Source organism: Macaca nemestrina, chromosome 4 (genome assembly GCF_043159975.1).
Source record: "Macaca nemestrina isolate mMacNem1 chromosome 4, mMacNem.hap1, whole genome shotgun sequence".
In the NCBI taxonomy this organism is placed as follows: Eukaryota; Metazoa; Chordata; class Mammalia; order Primates; family Cercopithecidae; genus Macaca; species Macaca nemestrina.
Window position 1 is genome coordinate 146,176,546 of NC_092128.1, and position 22,977 is coordinate 146,199,522.

General features: G+C 39.5%; 1 protein-coding gene across 13 annotated transcripts in view; it reads right to left on the minus strand.

The window, feature by feature from the left end:
- The window catches only part of LOC105466343 (activator of transcription and developmental regulator AUTS2), a 1,205,160-nt gene that overhangs the window by 650,061 nt on the left and 532,122 nt on the right, over positions 1–22,977 (minus strand). For all 13 annotated transcript variants that reach the window (XM_071094058.1, XM_011715337.3, XM_011715335.3 and 10 more), the window contains one exon: positions 6,090–6,125. In XM_071094058.1, coding sequence (XP_070950159.1) covers positions 6,090–6,125 — 36 coding nt within the window. The remainder of the gene's footprint in view (positions 1–6,089; positions 6,126–22,977) is intronic.

The following is a 22,977-nucleotide window of genomic DNA, read 5'->3' on the forward strand; positions in this document are numbered from 1 at the left end:
CAATGGCCCCATCTTGTCTCACTGCAACCTCTGACTCTCAGGTTCAAGTGATTCTCCTGCCTCAGCCTCCCGAGCAGCTGGGATTACAGGTGCATGCCACCACGCCCAGTTAATTTTTGCATTTTTGGTAGAGAGACGGGGTTTCACTGTGTTGGCCAGGCTGGTCTCGAACTCCTGACCTCAGGTGATCCACCGCCTCAGCCTCCCAAAATGCTGGATTATAGGCATGAGCCACTGTGCCCAGCCCTCGTTTATAAATTATAGAAATCTTTGTTGAAATTTGCCTAGTAACTTTTCAACTTCCTTGATGGCATCAGTTTTCTTGTAAACCAAGCAAAATTATTAATTTGAATGTTTTAATAAAGGAATTCACCCCCACAAAATAAATGAATACAATGTGTCAGAAATATTTAAAAGTGGTTGGGCATGGTGGCATTTATAAAAATTACTATATTTTATAAATGGCAATACCACTACTGAAAATAGAATGCTAAGAGTAGAATGATGTCTTTTGTTTCCAAAGTCAATATACTAAAGCGATGGGAAAATAATAAAAGCAAGATATTTTCTGGCAGTTATATCAAGATAAATGTTGCAGCCACAAGCACCACTGGTGAGTATTATCTGGGCAAATGGGAAAATGGTTAAAAAGCAACTATGGTTAAACAAAATACCAAATCAGTTTTAGAAGTTATACAGCCAGGCGTGGTGGCTCACGTCTGTAATCTTAGCATTTTGGGAGGCCAAGGAGGGTAGATAGCTTGAGCCCAGGAGTTCAAGACCAGCCTTGGCAACATGGTAGAGCTCCATCTCTACAAAAAATACAAAAATTAGCCAGGTGTGGTGGCATGCACATTTACTCCCAGATACTGGGGAGGCTGAGGTGGGAGGATCACCTGAGCCCAGAAAGGCTAAGGCTGCAGTGAGCTGTGATTACACCACTGCACTATGGCCTGGGTGACACAGTGAGATCCTGTCAAAAAAAAAAAAAAAAAAAAAAGTTATACAAACTATAGCAAACGAAAACAGGAGACATTTCAAGGATTGATAGTCAAAAACTTAGAAAGGGGCAAAGAATATTCCCATTATGACCTTTATAACCCTGGATGGAAAGCTACAGGTCAATATTTTGTACCTACAGCCTTTTACCAGCACTACATACACAACTTAAGTAATTCAACTGCACAGGAAAACAATAATTATACAAATCCCATTTGAAGATGTATACCACTACATGATTCCCCTTTACTACATAATGTGGCAGTTTTAATCACTGAGTAGAAGTGAGTTGTTTTCCCTGATAACTTTAAAGTATGTCAATTACTAGACATGACCCAATTGAGGAAGATGAAAATTATTAGTTGAGAATCCTTAAGAGAAATTACTGGAGTTTACAAAAGCAGGATCCAAGCTATTTGAGGCTGTGGTTCTAAGACAGTTAGATTCAAACCTGGAAGAAGGCTGAAAAATTATCCAGAGAAGGCAGAACATGTCACTTGGAAGAAAGTAAGGCCATACTTCCCTTACACCAGGAATCAAGTTCTGCCTGGTTGGTTAGTTGCCCCAAAAGCAGCTCCCAACTCCACATGGAGTCAAGTGCTATAAAGAATGAGTCCAGATCTTTCTTGTGATGACATACCAGACCACTGGCCAACATGAGATGTTCTCACTGGTCTTTTCATTCTACTGATTTCAGTTACTGTGTTCATATATGCTAGGGCATCAATTTTTCTTTTTCTTGTCAGAAAGGAGCAAATGTGATACAAGCTCATAAAAGTGGAATATATTGAACAGGTGTTCCTTAACCTCTCAGCCCAATCCTAAAAGCTGCTAAGCAGTCTTTAAAAGCTCCAAGTGCTTCAATGCTTCTAAGGAAGAAAATACACACAAGTAACTTTAACTGACAAATTACAGAGAGCAACCATAATATGTGGATGGCTAATATAACAGTTCATTCCAACATCATCATGTTCATATAGAATCACAGAGGATGAATATCCTATGTGTTTTGTTTACATACAGAAAAAAATGTATATAACTGATCAAACACAAAACCTATGCTCTTGAGAAAGCTACAAGAAGAATGTAATAAGAATAAAATACTCCTGGCCGGGCGCGGTGGCTCAAGCCTGTAATCCCAGCACTTTGGGAGGCCGAGACGGGCGGATCACGAGGTCAGGAGATCGAGACCATCCTGGCTAACACCGTGAAACCCCGTCTCTACTAAAAATACAAAAAACTAGCCGGGCGAGGTGGCGGGCGCCTGTAGTCCCAGCTACTCCGGAGGCTGAGGCAGGAGAATGGCGTAAACCCGGGAGGCGGAGCTTGCAGTGAGCTGAGATCCGGCCACTGCACTCCAGCCCGGGCTACAGAGCAAGACTCCGTCTCAAAAAAAAAAAAAAAAAAAAAAAAAGAATAAAATACTCCTATCCTACAGGTACAAATTACAAAACTTACTTTGCACAACATTGCACAGCCACCTGATGAGACCAACTTTGCTCCATCACACATGATTGTGTGAATAACAGAAGACAGTACTTATTATTTGGTAGTATAGAGTGATATTCTGTGTTCATTAAATATCTTATCTCATTTAATATTTGCAACACTAATAGGCAGGTATTGATAAGGAAATAGACTCAGAGACATAAAATAACCTCACCAAGGCCATACAAGTAGTCTTAAAGATCATTCTGCCTCTAAGTTCTTAATTACACACTATGCATAATGAAACCTCAAATACATGTTTAAGGAGAACATACAGCTTAAAACGTTTAAATTGAAAAGAAAATGTGTTCACCGCATTGACGTTTAAAAAAAAAAAGAAAGAAAATCCTACACACGCTCTAACAAGTTTTAGTACTCTTGCCAGAAAAAAAAAAAAAAGCGAATCGATTCCAACTAGTCTATACTTTCATTTATATTTAGAATATGAGCTGGGCATGAGTATGTAATGAATATATATGTGTGTCTCTCTGTGTGTATAACACCCACATTATTCAAAAGCTCCCAAAAATGTAGAAAGTTTGTTCCAATCCTTCTCTATTTTGTCTACTTTAAGAATTCTTTGCAATATGCTTATGTAAATACTGATTTTAGCTGCTGTTCTCATTTCTCAGATCTTCTGCTTCTAAACGGATTGGAAAAGTGACAGACCTAAGCAGACATCTTTGGAACACAAAACCAAGGAGATATAAACAAATACAACCAGATCAAAAACAAAGGCTTCTCCTTTAAACCCTTTAATGTATCACTACAGATAAAAGAACTGAAAGTAAAATATACCGGTTTTGGCTAAGGGTGTGTATGTGTGTGTGTGCATGCACACACACCTGCACATGTATATACTCAGGTGTCTATTTTATTAACACACACAATGAATAGCATCTTACCTCTGTTGACAAAAGCTCTAGAGGAGTATAAAATAAAAACAAAGGAAGATTGTGAAGTTGGGGCATGGGAAAGTGTTCAAGAAAACAGTTCTAGATTGTTAAAAGTGCCTTCAGCTTTCTTATACCAGATTTCATGTTATGGTTCAGTTGTGCTAATAGCTCATGGACTCTGCAGGTGATTTCCCTCCATCCACACTTCAAAGACGTGCTGAAGAGGATTAAGGATAGACTTGAAAAATTACCATTTCACTTACCTGAAGCTGAGCCTTCTTTATAGTCATAAGTAAAAAGCTATTATGACAGCACAAATCACAAAGCACAGTGTAAATAATATGTTGGCAAAGAACTAATGTAAGTTGTGCACATACGATTTCCACTTAAAAGTATGAAACTCCCCAGTGTGGAAGTTAGTATCTGAAATTATTACATGTGATACTATTGGAATGAAAGTTGAAATAGAAGATACTTTTCATGAGGACTTGGCAACAATATCAATGGATTTTGCACTCTGATAACATAACAATCACATTATTGGAAACACATCCTAGCAGGGCATTTTTGTCATAGTTGAAAGCTGAATATACATCTGGTATATATCTTCTCCATGTAAGCTAGTAAGATGACAGATTTTTATGTAAGCAAAGTAAGTCTACCAGCAATTTCACCAAAATAAGAAAAAACCTTTATACTCATCCAATGTGCTGTAAAAGTCATTTTATCAATAGACTTGTAATTAAAGACTCTTTAATCATAAGAATACATTATTAGAGAATAAAAAAAAACCATTCTTGGAACTAGAGAGAAAAATAACTGCAAAAAGCATAATGAAAATCTCAATGTTTCGAGAAATGACTTTCTTCTTTCAGGGTGATCCTACTGACAATAAAAAAAACACTAGAATGTTCAGTATAGAAGTGATCAAGGACTAAGGTATAGAATGTTCAGTATAGAAATGATCGAGGACTAAGGTAGTTAGTGGCTTTGGCCTTCTTTCTGCTGAAGAAAGCAAAGGGGGAGGCTTTAGCTTTTGGATGGAGAATAGATATCGCAGTCTCCAGATTTTACTTCCAGCATCTCAACCCACATCCAGCCTGGTGTGAAGAGATGCCAGATGGGGCTACGTCTGTTATTTCGACTGCTGAAGCAGGATACTGAATGTATCCTGCTTGTTTCTGTTAGTATGAATATTCAGCCACAATAAGTAGGAGCAAGGGTAAGTGTGCTAACTGTATTAAGCAGGTCCAAATCATCCTTATACTTTTTCTCCTATTATAGATAAAGACCAAAAAAAAAGTCAACATCTAGAAAATGCCACTTTTGCTAAGCTTGGAAAATACTCATTTATTAATGAAATGATGCTCGTTTCCATACATTTAATGTAAATGTATTGAGAGAAATATGTGAGCAGAAGAAAACCAGAGTAATTAGCATTGGAGACAAAAGTTAAAAGCAACTAAAGTGAATTAATTATTTTCCACTTTATTTGATTTTCTTGATTTCACTATTTTCTCAGAAAATGCTGAGGCATGACTGTATCAGTATTCATCTCTTAGAACACCAATTAGGTTCCTTTAAGTATCACAACAGACTTCTACATTGACATGTTATCCTATTGTACAAATAATGCTTATTTGTCACTCTTTTTTATTTGTATCTTGAAAAGGATCACTAAATCCAGAAAGGATAATTTCACTATAAATAAATATAAAGAAGTGACAACTGCTGTTTGAGAATGAATTTTAGATTCACGATTATTACAATATTGTGATAATCCCTGAAGGGCACCCCAGTGCCATCTTTCCTGAAGGACAGAGAATAAGATTCAGAAATATGGCCGGGCGCGATGGCTCAAGCCTGTAATCCCAGCACTTTGGGAGGCCGAGACGGGCGGATCACGAGGTCAGGAGTTCGAGACCATCCTGGCTAACACGGTGAAACTCCGTCTCTACTAAAAAATACAAAAAACTAGCCGGGCGAGGTGGTGGGCGCCTGTAGTCCTGGCTACTCGGGAGGCTGAGGCAGGAGAATGGCGTAAAAACCCGGGAGGCGGAGCTTGCAGTGAGCTGAGATCCGGCCACTGCACTCCACCCTGGGCGACATAGCGAGACTCCGTCTCAAAAAAAAAAAAAAAAAAAAAAAGATTCAGAAATAAACTTTGCATTTTAGCAAAAATAAGTATATTAGTTTAATTATTGCTGAAAGAAAAACCTAAAGGCAAGCTACCCAGACTGTGAGGGAAAATATTCATTAAAAAATACTATCTCCATTCCCCATCCTCCCCACCAAAAAAAAGACAACTCACTTTATATGAAGAGATATTCTTCAAGAAATCAGTATCTCAATGCATAATCTGAATTCCAACCCCCACATGACACTTCTTACTAAAAAAGTAATTGTGGAGAAATGGTGGCAAGAGCTAATCAGGGTTCCCTGTATCTCCTTACGTGGCCAGGTAAGGAGCTAATGTCCTGGGTGTTAGGAACCAGGTATATACCTTGGACTTACTTATGATCCCTAGGGCCCAGCAGGCTATATCTTCTAAAAGTAAAACAATTCCTAATAAAGAATGGAAATCAGTCTGCTCTTCAGGACTGAGAGATAAATTCTCAGATTTTTTTCCATATCCAATGAGCATTCATTATAGAAGGAAATCAATGGCAATGCAAGGCACATATGTGGAAGTTGAGATAGACTTACGAAGTAGCCTGTTCCCAAGCTGGAAGGAGCTGAACTCTGCAATAAAGCATAAAGACAAAAGTGGAAAATCAGCAATGGTTTTTAACACGTTCCAATCCACACAGCTCATTACCAGCCCTTTGCAGGCTTTTCATCACTACATCGCATCACCAGTGTATGCTGCCCCTTGTCATCTGCTACTGATACAAACACCGTGTTGCTTAATTTTCCCCTTTACATCTCTCAACAACTCAGAGATGCTAACGTGCTATTTACTGAATTCCAAGCCTCTGCGGTGGATGTAATTGCCAATTTATTTGACAGGCAGCTGGGTAATGAATTAATGATGGCATTTCGCCCTGCATTGAGACTAAACAGACACGCATCAGCTTGCCTCCCTGACTTGCTGACATTCAATGCCCTGGTCTCAAGCTACTCAGTTTTGTGGCCGCAAAGGGGCAGGCAAGAGGAAAAAGCCCAGACTGACTTGAAAATAAAAAGCCCAGTGGGTTTGGATGACTTTTCCAGTGTATGACCTACTTGCCAATTTATTCCCTAAAGGCACCAGTTAGTACACACACGGTGCTTTTCAAAAATGAGACATTTTGTAAACGTAATTAGTAGACTAAAATGCAAAGAATGTGTGGGCCAAGAGGAGCAGTGAAAAGCACCATTTTTCTGAAGGGTTTAAGTCACAAGAATTACCAGTTTAGGCTGTCATAGTTCTGACACACAGGGAACTTAAAAATGTTCATTCTGAAAGGAATGCACGGCATCACTTATTTGGGAAAAGAAGCCAAAAAACAAAAAACAAAAAACAAAAACATATTTTAAACTTGCCTGAGATTCTCATTTTTGTTTGCTTTTTCTCCTAAAACCTCTCCTTATAAATTATTTCATTTTTAGCATCCTCTTCCTCTTTGTGATTAAGCTTGAAATGAAGATGAAGCAAATGCGGAATAGATTTGCAGGTCTCAGCTAAACATCCCTGCACCAGACAGGCCTCTTCCCTGATGAGCTTGGGTTGGGTGTTTCACCTTCCCAGGAGCAAAATGACCTCTGCCCTAATTCAACAGTTACTCTGTTCACTGCTAGCTCTTCTGCCTACACGTCCTGCCCCCTACTCTGGAAACTTCAGATAGCAGTAACCATCTGGCCTATTCATCATTGCTTCTTAGAGTTTCACACAATGACTTGCACACAGGATGCATTTAATAAGGACTTGTTGAATGAATGTATAAATAAATGAATGGATGGATTATGTGTAAGAAAAATGGCTCAGGAGAATTTGACATCTACAAAACTAAAGGAGATGTGATTCTTCTTGATGCTAAGCTCTTTGAGGAGGAAATATGGTACTGCAACTATATCTACATCAAACAAGAAGAGTATGCTTCAGGGCATTCCTAAATGCAGCTCCCAAAGCAAAACTTTCTTCGTCTCAGTGTTTCACACAAACTCAGGGGAATGAAGCACCATAGATGTGTGATCTTGCTCACTGGACTCAGTTTTTTAAAATCCTGCTGCATTCTTAATCCCGTAAATGTATGGAGGGAGATCCACAGTAGTCATGGAGACAATTTCTCATACCAGTGACTAGCCATATGACAGCAGCACCTGTTTCCAGCACCCACAGCCTTCCATGCAGCAGCAGAAGAAAGCAAAAGTCAAGTTAGGTCTCCACTAGCTTGGAGCCATACCCCTGGGAAGTAAACTCATTTTAGGATGAATTACTCAGAGAGACCATGGGATTTGTTTATTTCATTTCTTTCCCTTCCTGCAAATGTATTTTATCCCAGAAAGAGAAGTACTCCCACCAAACCCACTTCCCTACCCCCACATACATATCATCTTATTGTATACCAAAGAAAATTACATCCTTCAGGTCTCGGAAAGCTCTGTTATGCTCATTTTGCATATATATTGTACATTACTCAGGGAGCTGGGTGGAGAAGAGGGCTTTGTTGTGCATATTTGTTCTGGCTATTGTTTATGCAGGTCTGACTGAATGAGGGAACAGTGGGTATCATTTCAATTTCTGATGTCAACATCAAATTACTTATTTAATTTCATGCCTGGCGAAGCATTGTATAGCTACACGCAGAATCATTTCACTTCATTTGTTATGCTGTGTTTTCGTGGCGATTGGCTTGCCTTCCAACTGACAGCTTTAATTACGACATGAATTTGATTGCACTGCCGAGGAATTAACATAATGCAACAAAGCATTTAAGCACCCTGCCTTATAACCCCCCTCCCCCAGACACGGGCACAAACACAGACACACGAGGGAACACAGACACAAGATCCCCATATACATAAAGGTCCGCTGGAATTTGTTTCAGCATTTGCTAGAAAGCATACAGATTCTTGTATCAGGAGCCATTCACATGTGAAAACCCAGTGTACTCTTCTTTTTCTTTTTTTTTAGGGAAAAGATGCATGGCATTCAGTTTTGATTTCAGGATCTGGCAGAAAACACATGTGTAGAAAAGCCCTCTTCTGATCGACTTTGCCAAATGTCCATGGCATTGACATTTCCTCCCCTCTTACACCCTTTCCACCACATTTTTCTTGGCTACTTGCCAACTCCCTTCAGTCGTAGCTGGAGAATTTCAACAGGAGTGACATCTGTTTAATAAAAAGATTTCTGCTTGTCTAGTCCTACAACCCCAAGATTCTGACTACGGCCTTGTATTCAGTGAGAAATTACGCCTGGTCACCAACAGGACCCCACCATCAAAGTATAGATAACAGAAGTTACCAGCCACAGGGAAGTCACAGTTTGGCTGAGGCTCAAAACAACTATCATATATCCCTGAGGTCTTACTATCAAAAAGGCCCAGAAAAGAGTCTCTGTCATATATTTCTAATCTAAGTCTATATCTAAATATAGCTGCAAATATTTGGTGGCTTCAATAATTTTCCAAGACAGAAATTACACGAACACAGGCAACAACAGATCATGCTAAAAACAAAACAAAGGAATGTTTAGAAACAGCGGTAATATTGTTAGAAATGTGTTGTAAGTTATTCACTTACAGATGTATATTTAGGGATTGGTACTGCTCTCTCATTTTAGAAGACACAGTCACCAAAGAAGAGACAGTCACCAAAAGGTAAAGAACCAGGAAAGAAAACAGGTGCTAATACCCTAACTATTGAACAATTTGACAAAACTCTTCTTTAATAATCAAGATCATGACTCACTGCAACCTCAAGCTCCTGGGCTCAAGTGATCCTCCTGCCTCAGCCTCTTGAGTAGCTGGGACTACAGGCATGCACTACCATGCCCAGTTACTTTTTTTTTTCCTAGAGTTAGGGTCTCACTATGTTGCCCAGGCTGGTCTCAAACTTCTGGCCTCAAGTGAGCCTCTTGTGTCAGCTTCCCAAGTGTTGGGATTACAGGCATGAGGAACCGTGCCAAGTCTCCCTGTTAATTTCCAATAAGGGAGGGCTTCCATTTTTCTTGCTTGGAGACTTCAAGCAAAGTCTGTCCAAACTATATAGCAAAAGAGGCCACAGAATACTGAAAAGGCTGTGAGTCAAATTGTGACTTGAAAATTAAGAGGATTTTTTAAAGAAAGAAACAGAAGTTTCCTTGGTTTCAAAAGCATTTGAAATAATATTATCCATCCATGTTTAGGCAAATACTTCTGCTGAAAAGGGCTTCATTCTTATTTCTTCAAGTGGTAGAGTTGCCATTTCATTCATATTTTCAATGCAGTAGGTAGAAATGAGAACTATTAAGAGGTTGAGAAAATAGAGTAGGAGAACATTTCAGCGGTTTGCATGAGAAGACAGGGATATGAGGAAATGCTGGCCAGCTGGCTATCTAATATGCAATTTCCGGGCTCATTATAAGCCATCTCCTGTTTAACATGGTCTTTTCATTCTGCTGGATTTTTTTTTTTTTTCATATTTGACCACTGCTCCAGCGATCTCCGCAAATTACCCACCTCCATCTCATTATATTGTAAAGGAGAGCTTTCTTAGAAGCACACTCTTTGTCTCAATCTTCATGCTACCATGAGCTGCAGGAATGTAATGGGATGCGCAGTTGAAAGACATTTTCCAGGAGGGAGAATGTTGCTGCTGACATTCAAGTCTGCAAGTAGATATTCATTAAACACTTGTTCTCTTCTCACTTCCCCCCGCTTGCCTTTCCTTCCATCTCTGTCACTAAGCTATCATCGAAGCTACTCATTAAACTCATGAAGTTAACATTTCTGTTTTAACAGCATACTTACAACAAGGGATTTCAAAATTGATTATCCATCTAAAATAGATGTGCTCCATTCATTATAAATCCACACAGAGAGGCCATGGCTACTATTACAGCTCCCTGAGTACAGACAGGACACATGTGTACTCCACCCCTAGGTGAGAATGTGTGTTCTGACCCTAGGGCTAATTTAAATTGAATATTTTAAAATTCTTCCAAATCACTAATTGCGTTCAACATCCCTGGGTACCCACCTTCATGTTATGCTTTTCTCTCTTGGGAGTAAAAAGGAGAAGGACCATGCCAGGAATTATATGAACAAGTAAGTTTCTTGCAAAGGTCACAAAACAAGCTCATTCACAGATCTTCCAGTAGTGTTTTAAAAACCTGAAATCTTAATCCAAAGAAACGTGCCTTGGAAATAAGATTACTAATAGCCAACCCAAACCAAACCAAAACAAAAAAACAAAAACAAAAAAACCACACACAAAATATATTTGAAAGAGAAATAAGCATATAGTTGTTGGAAGAAATCAAGTAAAAATGGAGTAACAACTTGATAAAAGCATCAGGTGTGAAAATGCTACGTCACTTCCAACATCAATTATTCAACCTTCTGTTATGCCCACTTCAGATTGTCACCAACTCTCATCTCAGCCTTCTGGCTTCTACCTCTGATTTCATTCTTGCTCTCATCTTCATGGACAGTTCCTCATATCAAAGGCAAAATAAACATTTTAAAGTGAGAACTACAATTCCAATCCTTATAACATATTCCAATGGTTTTTAAGATAATAACCTGTCATGGATTGGGCAATGTCTCCCTGTTTACGTCTACCAGGAACCCCAGAGTGTGATTGTGATGGTCAATTTTATGTTTCAACTTCACTGGGCCACGGGGTGCCCAGATATTTGGTCACACATGATTCTGGGTGTTTCTGTGATGATGTTTTTAGATGAGTTGAACATTTAAATTGATATGCTGAGTAAACTGGGTTGTCCTCCTAAAGTGGGTGAACCTTATCCAATCAGTTGAAGGTCTGAAAAGAACAAAAGGCTGACTCTCTCCCAGATAAGAGAGAATTCCTCTTGCCTGGCTTTGACCCGGGACATCAATTTTTTATTGTGCCTTCAGGCACAATAATTTTTTATTGTGCCTGAAGGCACATCAGCTCTTCACGAGTTTCAAACCTGCCAGTCTTGAGACTACAATTATACTATTGGTTCTCTTGGGTCTCTGGCTTGCTGATTATAGATCTTGGGACTTGTCAGCCTCCGAAACTGTGAGCCAATTTCTCAAAATAAATCATTCTCTATTGGTTCTGTTATCTTCTGCTGTGGTTCTGTTTCTGTGGAGAAGTTAACACAATGACATAATTTGGATATAGGGTCTTTGCAGATGTAACCAAATTAAGGTCATACAGAATTAGGATGGGCTATAAATCCAATGGCTGCTGTAGAAGCCATGTGAAAACTAAAGAAGAGACTGGAATGATGCATCTACAAGCCAAGAACACCAAGGATCACTGGGAGACACCAGAGGCTAGGAGAAAAATAGGATTCTTCCCTAGAGCCCGCAGAGGGAACATAGCCCTACAGATACACACTGATGCTAAATTTCTAGCCTCCAGAACTGCGAGATAATAGATTTCTGTTGTTTCCAGACATACAGTTTGTGATCATTCATTAAAGCAGCCCAGGAGGTTAATACAACACCCAGCCACCTTAGCATGGGTTAGAAGTTACGTGTTCAGCCACTGTACTTCTTCATTCTACTCTAGCCACATTAGCCATTTTTCTTACCCTAAAACATAACATGCTGCTTCTGAATCAGGGCCTCTAAACTTGTTGCTCCTGTTGCCCAAAATGTTCTTCCCATAGATCCTCACCTGTCTACCTTCTCTTCTTTATTTAGGCCTCAGTTTTAATGTCACCTACACAGAAAGGCCTTATCCAATCACACTAGTTAAAGTGGCAACACACCCCCACACTTCATATTGTTTATGTCAGAAAACACTGTATTAGAAAGAATTTTAGTTGTTTCTTCACAGATTTGTCGCTCCCACTAGAATGGAAATTTCATGAGGGCAGAGGCTTCATCTTGTTCTCCACTCAACCTCAAATGCCCAGACTATACCTGATGAATGAAAGGAATTTGACTGACATTTCTTGACAACTGAAATACTGACATATCCAGGAGAATTCATAAATATATGAGACAGGAATGGAAAAAGGCATAAGCAAACTGTTAAGGAAAAGGGAAATGTGGCACAGATTTTTTTTAAAAAAGAGAGGAATAAAATACCAAGAATCCTTGTCAGGTTGAGATTAGATTTCCTAATCTAATTATAACAATGTGGGAAGTTCATTCATGGTAGTGGCTCAAGTCAGTTTCCTCCTTAACAGTAGCTGGTGAAACAACCTGGCATGGAATAAAACCTCAATAAAGATTTCAAGAGAGGGAGGGAGGGAGGGAAGGAAGGGAAGAAGAAAGAATAGGAAAGATGCGCCATGGATGGATGAACAGTGGCACTGTGGGATAGACAAATCAATAAAAACCCAAAGACCAGGAGAGATTTGAAGTAGGAGAAGGGGTATGTCAAAAAGCAGTAGAAAAAAATGTCTCAACTGTAAATAGCTACCAGAATTATAAGATTAGACAACTGTGTAGCATTAGACTTATAAGAATTTGATCCCTTTTCATTATTTCCTGAGATGTTTAAATTCCTTCAACGATCTGAACCCTGGAAAAGTGTCAAATGTCTTTCTGTCTTCTCATAACTAACAACCCAACCCAAAATTCTTTCAGAGAGAAAGGTGAAAAGAGTCATATTCATATAGTCATTAAATATAGCACTAAAGAAGTTTACTTCCGCAGTATATTGGGAAGTGTTTGGTAGAAGTGAGGCTGAGGCTGACATAAGGAAAAGAAAAACAAAGAACAAAGAACAGAAATAAAACAGGCCAAGCGTGGAGGCTCATGTGTATAATCCCAGGGCTTTGGGAGGAGGCTGAGGAGGGTGGATCACCTGAGGTCAGGAGCTCAAGACCAGCCTGGTCAACATGGCAAAACCCCATTTCTACTAAAAATACAAAAATTAGCCAAGCATGGTGGCACATGCTTATAGTCCCAGCTACTTGGGAGGCCGAGGCACAAGAAAAGTTTGAACCCCCTGGTCAAGGTTGCAGTGAGCTGAGATCATGCCACTGCAATCCACTTTAAATAAATAAAAAGAATAAGCAAAGGTAGGAAGATTTGAAAGTGTGAACAAGGCCAGGCATGGTGGCTCATGCCTGTAATCCCAGCACTTTGGAAGTCTGAGGTGGATGGATTGCCTGAGGTCAGGAGTTCGAGAGCAGCCTGGCCAACGGGGTAAAACCCCATCTCTACTAAAAATTCAAAAATTAGCCAGGCGTGGTGGTGTATGCCTGTAATCTCAGCCACTCGGGAGGCTGAGGCAGGAGAATTGCTTGAACCCAGGAGGTGGAGGTTGCAGTGAGCTGAGATTGCGCCATTGTACTCCACTCCACTCCACTCCAGCCTGGGCGACACAGCAAGACTCCGTCTTGGCGGGGAAGAGAGGTCACGTTCTTTGCCTAAGGTCACACACAATAAATAGCAGAACTTCTATTAAATCTTGGCCTGTTTGTAATAAATGCCCATTAACATTTCATAATTTGAGGCTTGTTTATTAAAAGTTTTTAAGCATGTTTTGCTCCTAACTTTTGACAAACTTCCCCAATTACAAAATTCTGTTTAAGTTGGAAGCAATATTTTCCCCTTGAATAACTCATCGTAAACATTTATTAAATATGTATTCAATTATTCCCCTTACCTCTTCCCTAGTGACTAATCTAAACAAGTTACTATACCTCATTGATGTGGACAATCTGAAAGTTCTTGTGGCCAATTATTCCCTCCTGGCAACATGGTCTGGTAATACATAATTTAGAAAAGCAAAGCAAATTTGAGTTTTTCTTTTTAAGACAGAGTCTTAAAAAGTCTTTTTAAGTCTCACTCTGTCACCCAGGCTGGAGTGCAGTGGCACAATCTCTGCTCACTGCAACCTCCACCTCCCAAGTTCAAGCTGTTCTCTTGCTTCAGCCTCCCAAGTTGCTGTGAGCACAGATATGCTCCACCACGCCCAGCTAATTTATTTGTATTTTTAGTAGAGACGGGGTTTCACCATGTTGGCCAGGCTGATCTTGTACTCCTGACCTCAAGTGATCTGCCTGCCTTGGCCTCCAAAAGTGCTGGGATTGCAGGTGTGAGCCACCACACCTGGCCGCATATTTGGTATTTTTAAGCCTCACCCATGAGTCAAATTCTCCAGCTACACTGGAATTCTTTATTCTTATTCTTTTGGCCTAACCAATTCAAAAAAAACAAAGCTAGAAAAATATAGTATTTTGATTAACCTCACTTGACAGTAAGTCTCAACTGCCAACGCTCCTAAAAATATCACTAAAATGGGTGAAAAGGCAGACGGAAATTTTCATCTTAGCTGAAAAACGAGTCATGGGCATGATGGACTAATAGGGACTGAATGTATTCTCCCACCTCAAGCAACTAAAAAACTGGACAAAATGTATGCAACAGGAGTTTTTAGAAACTGGGTAAGATAAAGGACAATAATATTTGAGAGAAGAGAAAAAAGTAGGGTGACCCTTAAAATTTTCCCACCTCACTGCCTGGAGAGTTTTCATGCCACAGCATTGAGGGGTAGGAGGTGACCCAGGTGGAATCTCTGAGTCTTAAAGACAGAGTTGAGAATAAGGGGAGGCCAAGACAGCTGGAACTCCAAGGCAGAGGATAAGGAGGACAGCATCACAGAAAGCGAGAATCATGAAAGCTGCAGAAGGTTCCCCTCTAGTTTCCACCTGAAGACTAATCAGCACATCTGTGAGAGAAAAATACCTGAGGCAAGGAAAACAACCACTGGAAAGGAGGAGGAAGAACTTACAAAGCTCACACAAGGCAGGGAATAGTTTGTTTTCCCACAATCCACAGTGGAAAAACCTTGTAAGACATTAGGGATTAGGCAGAGTACTCAGTCAGCATGGAGGAAAAATTATCTTTAGACTAAAGATTGTTCTAGTCTTCTCCAACAAAGTACAAAAGCAAACATTAAACACACACACACACACATACACGTCTACATAACAAAACTGTACGCCAAAATGAGTAATGTTTATAGAAACTAGAAATACCCAGTACCCAACAAGGAAAATTTTATGATGTCTGGCACTCAATAAAAAATTGCCAAGCATACAAAGAAGCCAGAAAATATGACCCACAGTGAGGAGAAAAATCAACCAATAGAAACAGGCCCAGAAATGGCGCAGGTGACAAAATTAGTACACAAGGACAGTAAAAGCTGTAATAACTATTTTCCATATGTTTAATGAAGTGAAAGAATAAGCATAATAAGAACTAATAGGGGATTTTTAAAGAAAAAACAGGGGCCAGTGCGGTGGCTCACGCCTATAATCCCAGCACTTTGGGAGGCTGAGGCAGGTGGATCATGAGGTCGGGAGATTGAGACCATCCTGGCTAATACGATGAAACCCCGTTTCTACTAAAAATACAAAAACTTAGCCGGGCATGGTGGCGGGCACCTGTAGTCCCAGCTACTCGGGAGGCTGAGGCGGGAGAATGGCGTGAACCCGGGAGGCAGAGTTTGCAGTGAGCAGAGATCGTGCCACTGCACTCCAGCCTGGGCGACAGAGTGAGACTCGGTCTCAAAAAAAAAAAAAAAAAAAAGTAAAACAAAACAGAAGCCAGTAGTAGTCTTTGACTCCACCTTCTCACTCTCTGATAGGCATTAAAGAAGACTGAAGATGGGCCAAGAGCAGTGGCTCACGTCTGCAATCCTAGCACTTTGGGAGGCCAAGGTGGGCAGATCACGACGTCAGGAGTTTGAGACCATCCTGGCCAATGTGGTAAAACACCCTGTCTACTAAAAATACAAAAATTAGCTGGGCATGGTGGCACATGCCTGTAATCCCAGCCACTTGGGGGACTGAGGCAAAAGAATCATTTGAACCAGGGAGTCAGAGGTTGCAGTGAGCCAAGATCGTGCCACTGTACTCCAGCCTTGTGACACAGTGAGACACCATCTCAAAAAAGAAAAAAAAAAAAAAAAAGAGTGAAGCTGGACCCCTTCCTTACACCATATACAAAAACCAACTCAAGATGGATCAAAGACAAGTGTAAAACCCAAAACTATAAAAATCCTGGAAGACAACCTAGGCAATACTATGCTGCAGATAGGAAAGGGCAAAGATTTCATGACAAAGTCATCAAAAGCAATCAAACAAAGGCAAAAATGGACAATTGGGATCTAATTAAACTTAAGAGCTTCTGCACAGCAAAAGAAACTATCAACAGAGTAAACAGACAACCTACAGAATGGGAGAAAATGTTTGCAAACTATGCATCTGACAAAGGTCTAATATCCAGCATCTATAAGGAGCTAAACAAATTTACAAGATAAAACCAAACAACTCCATTTAAAAGTGGGCAAAGAACATGAAGAGATACTTTTCAAAAGAAGACATATATGCAGCCAACAAGCCTATACAAAAAAAGCTCAATATCACTGATGATCAGAGAAATGCAAATCAAAACCACAATGAGATATCATCTCACCAGTCGAAATGGCTATTATTAATATTAAAACGTCAAAAAACAACAGATGCTGGCAAGGTTGCGGAGAAAAGGGAACACTTATAAACTATCGGTGGGAGTGTAAATTCGTTCAACTATTGTGGAAAGCAGTATGATGATTCCTCAAAAAGCCAAAAGCAGAACTATCATTTGACCCAGCAATCCCATTACTGGATATAAACCCAGAGGAATATAAATCATTCTACCGTAATGACACATGCATGCAAATGTTGACTGAAGCACTATTCACAATAGCAAAGACATGGAATCAACCTAAATGCCCATCAATGACAAACTGGATAAAGAAAATTTGGTATATATAAACCAAAAAATACTACACTGCCATAAAAAAGAACGAGATCATGTCTTTTGCAGGAACATGGATAGTGCTAGAGGCTACTATCCTCAGCAAAGTAACGTAGGAACAGAAAACCAAATACCGCATGTTCTCACTTACAAGTGGGACCTAAATAGTAAGAACTTATGAACACAGAGAGGGAAACAACAGACACTAGGGTCTGCTTGAGGGTGAAGGGTGGTAAAAGGGAGAGGAGTAGAAAAGATAACTATTGGGTACTGGGTGATAAAATAATTTGTAAACAAACCCCTGTGACATGAGTTTACCTATGTAACAAACCTTCACATATTCCCAGGAAACGAAAATAAAAGTAAAAAATAAATTAATTGTTAATTCTCTTTCAAGCAAAAATGGGGCATCTTTATTCTCTAAAATATTGCACAGGTAGGTGTTGCTTTGGTATCCAAAAGAATCATTCTGTGGGCCGACTTGTTAAAAGCTTTCATCTCGGCCGAACATGATGGCTCATGCCTGTAATCCCAGCACTTTGGAAGGCCAAGGCGGGTGGATCACCTGAGGTCAGGAGTTTGAGACCAGCCTGGCTAACATGGTGAAACCCATCTCTACTAAAAATACAAAAAATTAGCTGGGCGTGGTGGCAAGCGCCTGTAATCCCAGCTACTCAGGAGGCTGAGGCGGGAAGATTGCTTGAACCCAGGAGGTGGAGGTTGCAGTGAGCCAACATCATGCTGCTGCACTCCAGCCTGAGCAACAAGAGCGAAACTCCGTGTCAAAAAAAAAAAAAAAAGAAAGAAGTGTTTGACACAGGACTCTGCAACCACAGACCTGCACATGTGTGAGGGAAATGTTACTAGGGATCTCAAAACATTTCACTTAATGTCCACTTTTTGGATCAATTTTCTTTCTTTCCTTTTTAGTAATGTTGCAAAAAGTATGAATGTTAATAATTAATGAATGATATGCCTACTATAGGTCCACAAATTTTTTTCATAATTTTTAAATATAATAAACAATACGAATTGAAAGTGTCTCATTGACTGACTTAAGACTGACAGGATTTTATAATGTCTGGCATCCAGTGAAAAATTGCCAGGCATACAAAGCAGCAGGAAAATATGATCCATAATGAAGAGAAAAAACAACCAATAGAAACAGGACCAGAAATGACACAGGTGACACAATTAGTAGACAAGGATGGTAAAAGTTGTAACTATTTTCCATATTTTCAACAGCGTGAAAGCACAATAAGCGTTATTACAGCCCTAATCATTTTTACATTTTTTAACAGATCACCATTTTTTAATTGTGTAATTCAGTGGCATTAATTACATTCAAAACATTGAACAACTGTCATGACTATCTATTTCTAAAACATTATCATCATCCCCAAAAAGAAACTCTGTCAAGCAATAGCTTTTCTCCCTCCCACTCTCCATCCCCCAAATTCCTGGTAAGTTCTATTCTACTTTACGTCTCTATGAATTTGTGTATTCTAGATACCTCATATATGTGGAATCACACAATATTTGTCCTTCTTTGTCTTGCTTTTCTTTAGCATGATATTTTTAAAGTTCATCCATACTGTAGTATATATTACAATGCCAATCCTTTTTATGGCTGAGTATATTCCATTGTGTGCATATCAGCCAAGCTGTCACGTTTCGTTTATCAATTCATTTGTTGAGAAACACATGGTTTGTTTCTACCTTTTGGCTACCATAAATAATGCTGCAGTGAACACTGGCTTACAAGTCTCTGTTTAAGTTCATGTTTTCCATTCTTTGGGGTATTAAAAGTGAAATTGCTGGGTCATATGGTAATTATGTGTTTCAGCTTTTTGAGGAACTGCCAAGTTGTTTACTACAGTGGCTGCATCATTTTACATTCCCACCAGTAATGTATGAGTGTTCCAACCTCTCCACATCCTTGCCAACACTTATTTTTCATTCTCTTTTAAAAAGTGTAACCATCCTACTAGGTATAAAATGATAATCTCGTTATAGTTTTAATTTGCATTTCTCTAATAACTAATGATTTTCAGCATTTTTCAAGTACCTCTTCTTTGTACTTCTTTGTAGAAATATTTCTCAAATTCTTTGCACATTTTTGCATTAGGTTGACTATTATTGAGTTGTAGGAGTTCTTTATATATTCTGTATAACAAATACCAGTTATATGATTTGCAAATCTTTTCCCCATTTTGTAGGCTGTCTTTTTACTTTCTTGATAATGTTCTTTGGTGTGCAGAAATTTTTAATTTTGATGAAGTCCAATTTATTTTCTCTTTCATTGTACATGCTTTTGGTGTCATATCTAATAAGCCACTGCCAAACTGAAGGCCATGAAGATTTACCCGTATATTTTCTTCTAAGAGTTTTATGGTGTTCTCATTTAAATTTTTGTCATTGATTCATTTGGAGTTTATTTTTGTACATAGTACGATGTAGGGGTCAAACTTCATTCTTTTGTACATAGAAATCCAGTTGTCTCAACGCCATCTGTTGAAGAGAAAATTCTTTCCCCATTGAAGTGTCTTGGCACTCTTGTTAAAAATCAGTTGGGCATATAAGTATGGGCTTCCTTCTGGGCTCTCCATTCTACTCCATTGGTCTGTATGTCTAATATTAGGCCAGTACCAAACTGTTTTGATTAACTGTAGTTTTGCAGTGAGTTTTGAGTTGGTAAGTGTAAGTCCTCTAACTTTGTTCTTTTTCCAGACTGTGTTGGTTATTAAGGCCTCAAGCCATTTCATATGTATTTGAGAATCTGCTTTTCCATTTTTGCAAAAAAGGTTGTTGGAATTATGATAGACATTGCACTGAATCTATAAATAGCTTAGGGTAGTACTGACATCTTAATAATATTTAGTCTTTCTCTTCATGAATATGGAATGTCTTTTGTCAATTTATTTTTATCTAACAGAAAGTGAGTTACAGGAAACAAGCCAAAAGACCCAATGGCAGCTCTAGTCCCCTAAACTAACATGGCTTTCATTTCTCTATACTATGAAGAAAATATGACTGACTAACCCTGGAATAATTTCCAGGGTCAATGAGATCTTACATTAAAAGTGTAACAAAAATCTCACAAAAACAGCTATTTAAGCATTAACAACTTAGATAAGAAAAGTTGTCATGGTTTTATGATTGCATAGCTCTATCACAAAATTAATCAAACACATAGACACACAATAAAACATATTCTTACACACAGAAACACACACACAATAAAAGACTGTTAGTACTCTTTATTTATATAATTTGATATTATACCACAGAAGAAGGGGAGGTAATTATCTATAACTAATATATTAAAATAACATAAAAATAATTATACTTTATTCCATTTAATTCCTACAAGAATTCAGAATCTCATACAACATCTCATCATAAACCTCACAAACTTTCATGAGAGGTGCAGGAAGGCAGTTGTATCTCGGAGTTGTATACCTTGGCTGATGGAGAGATGGATGTGGTATTATCATAGAGAACTGCTCAGTGTGCTACAGTAGTCTCCAACCATTTATGTTAGTAGACATCTCTCAGTAAAAAAAGTCTTGAATATACACTCCTTAGATCCATGTATTTAAAAATTATAGACAACTACTATTCCCCACTCATTAAATTGAATACTAGTAAAGTTTAATTTCTTTTTCTAAGAAAAAAAAATGTACTAATATTTTCTCTCTGGAACTCAATGAATCATCTTGCACTTTATAATGAACAGCACACTGCTTTAGAGTATGGTGTTTTTTTTTAAAAAAAAAGGAGAAAATAAAGGATTTTGCTCCTCATTACATATCCTTTATTTATTCTTAATACTCAGACACTCTGAAGTATTCTCTCTTTTTTTCATGATACTACTCTCTCACTCTGTTAATGCTAGATCATCCTGGCCAACATGGAGCAACCCTGTCTCTACTAAAAATAGAAAAATTAAGCCAGGCGTGGTGGCGCACAGCTCTAATTCCAGCACTTTGGGAGGCTGGGGTGGCAGATCATGAAGTCAGGAGTTCAAAACCAGCCTGGCCAATATGGTGAAACCCTGTCTCTATTAAAAATACAAAAATTAGCTGGGTGGGGTGGCATGTGCCTGTAATCCAGGCTACTCAGGAGGCAGAGGCAGGAGAATCGCTTGAACTTGGGAGGCAGAGGTTGCAGTGAGCTGAGATCAGGCCACTGCACTCCAGTCTGGTGACAGAGCGAGACTCCATCTCAAAAAAAAAAAAAAATTCTCTTTACTTGATCCACTTCACAAAAGAATTTCCAAGTGTTGCTCCTGAGGCACAGATGAGTTAAGAATGCTGATATATGCCTGGGCGTGTGGTGGCTCATGCCTATAATCCCAGCACTTTGGAAGGCCGAGGTGTGCAGATCACGAGGTCAAGAGATCGAGACCATCCTGGCCAACATGGTGAAACCCTGTCACTAAAAATACAAAAATTAGTTGGGCGTGGTGGTGCACACCTGTAGTCCCAGCTACTTGGGGGGATAAGGCAGGAGAATCACTTGAACCTGGGAGGCAGAGGTTGCAGTGAGCCGAGATCGCACCATTGCACTCCAACCTGGCGACAGAGTGAGACTCTGTCAAAAAAAAAAAAAAAAAAGAATGCTGATATATGACACATGAGTAAAGAAGGCAAGAGAGTCCAAAGAGGCGTAGGTGGTTCTCAGAAGCAACAGAGGGGGAACCTGCCCTGTTGGTGGGTAGGAGACTAGAGAACAATTAAAATCACATCTAAAGGGCAAATAGGCATCTAAAGAGGTATGACGCATTCTCACAAGGTTTTCCTTCCAGAAATCCAACAGGAATTTTCTTTTCTTTTTTTCTTTTTTTTTTTTTTTTTTTGAGATGGGCTCTTGCTCTGTTGCCCAGGCTGGGCACAGTGGTGCGATCTTGGCTCACTGCAACCTCTGCCTCCTGGGTTCAGAGATTTTCCTGCCTCAGCCTCCCAAGTAGCTGGGATTACAGGCATGTGCCACCATGACCAGCTAATTTTTGTATTTTTAGTAAAAACGGGGTTTCACCATATTGGCCAGGCTGGTTTCGAACTCCTGACCTCATGATCCACCTGCCTGAGCCTCCCAAAATGCTGGGATTACAGGTGTGAGCCACTGTGCCCAGCCCCATCAGGAAATTTAATTCCTCATCTTGCCAAGTAAGTGGCTGGTTAGTCATCACTTCCAGCAGGAATAAAAATGACAGGGATTGTTAACAATTTCTTAAGTGAAGAAATTACAAAAAGCCCATAGCTAAATGATGTCATTTCTCAGTCTCAGCACTACTTGACTACTTCTTTCAGTTGCAACAGATAATAAAAGTATCATCATTCCTCTTTGTCGTCTGTTGTTGTTGTTGTTTTTGAGACGTAGTTTCGCTCATGTTGCCCAGGCTGGAGTGCAATGGCTGGATCTCAGCTCACCGCAACCTCCACCTCCTGGGTTCAAGTGATTCTCCTGCCTCAGACCCCTGAGTAGCTGGGATTACAGGCATGCACCACCATGCCCGGCTAATTTTGTAATTTTAGTAGAGACAGGGTTTCTCCATGTTGGTCAGGCTGGTCTCGAACTTCCGACCTCAGGTGATCCACCTGCCTTAGCCTCCCAAAGCGCTCGTATTACAGGCATGAGCCACCATGCCCGGCCTTGCTGTTTCTAAGGTAACAAATAGTTCCTCCTACCTCATGATTCGTCAA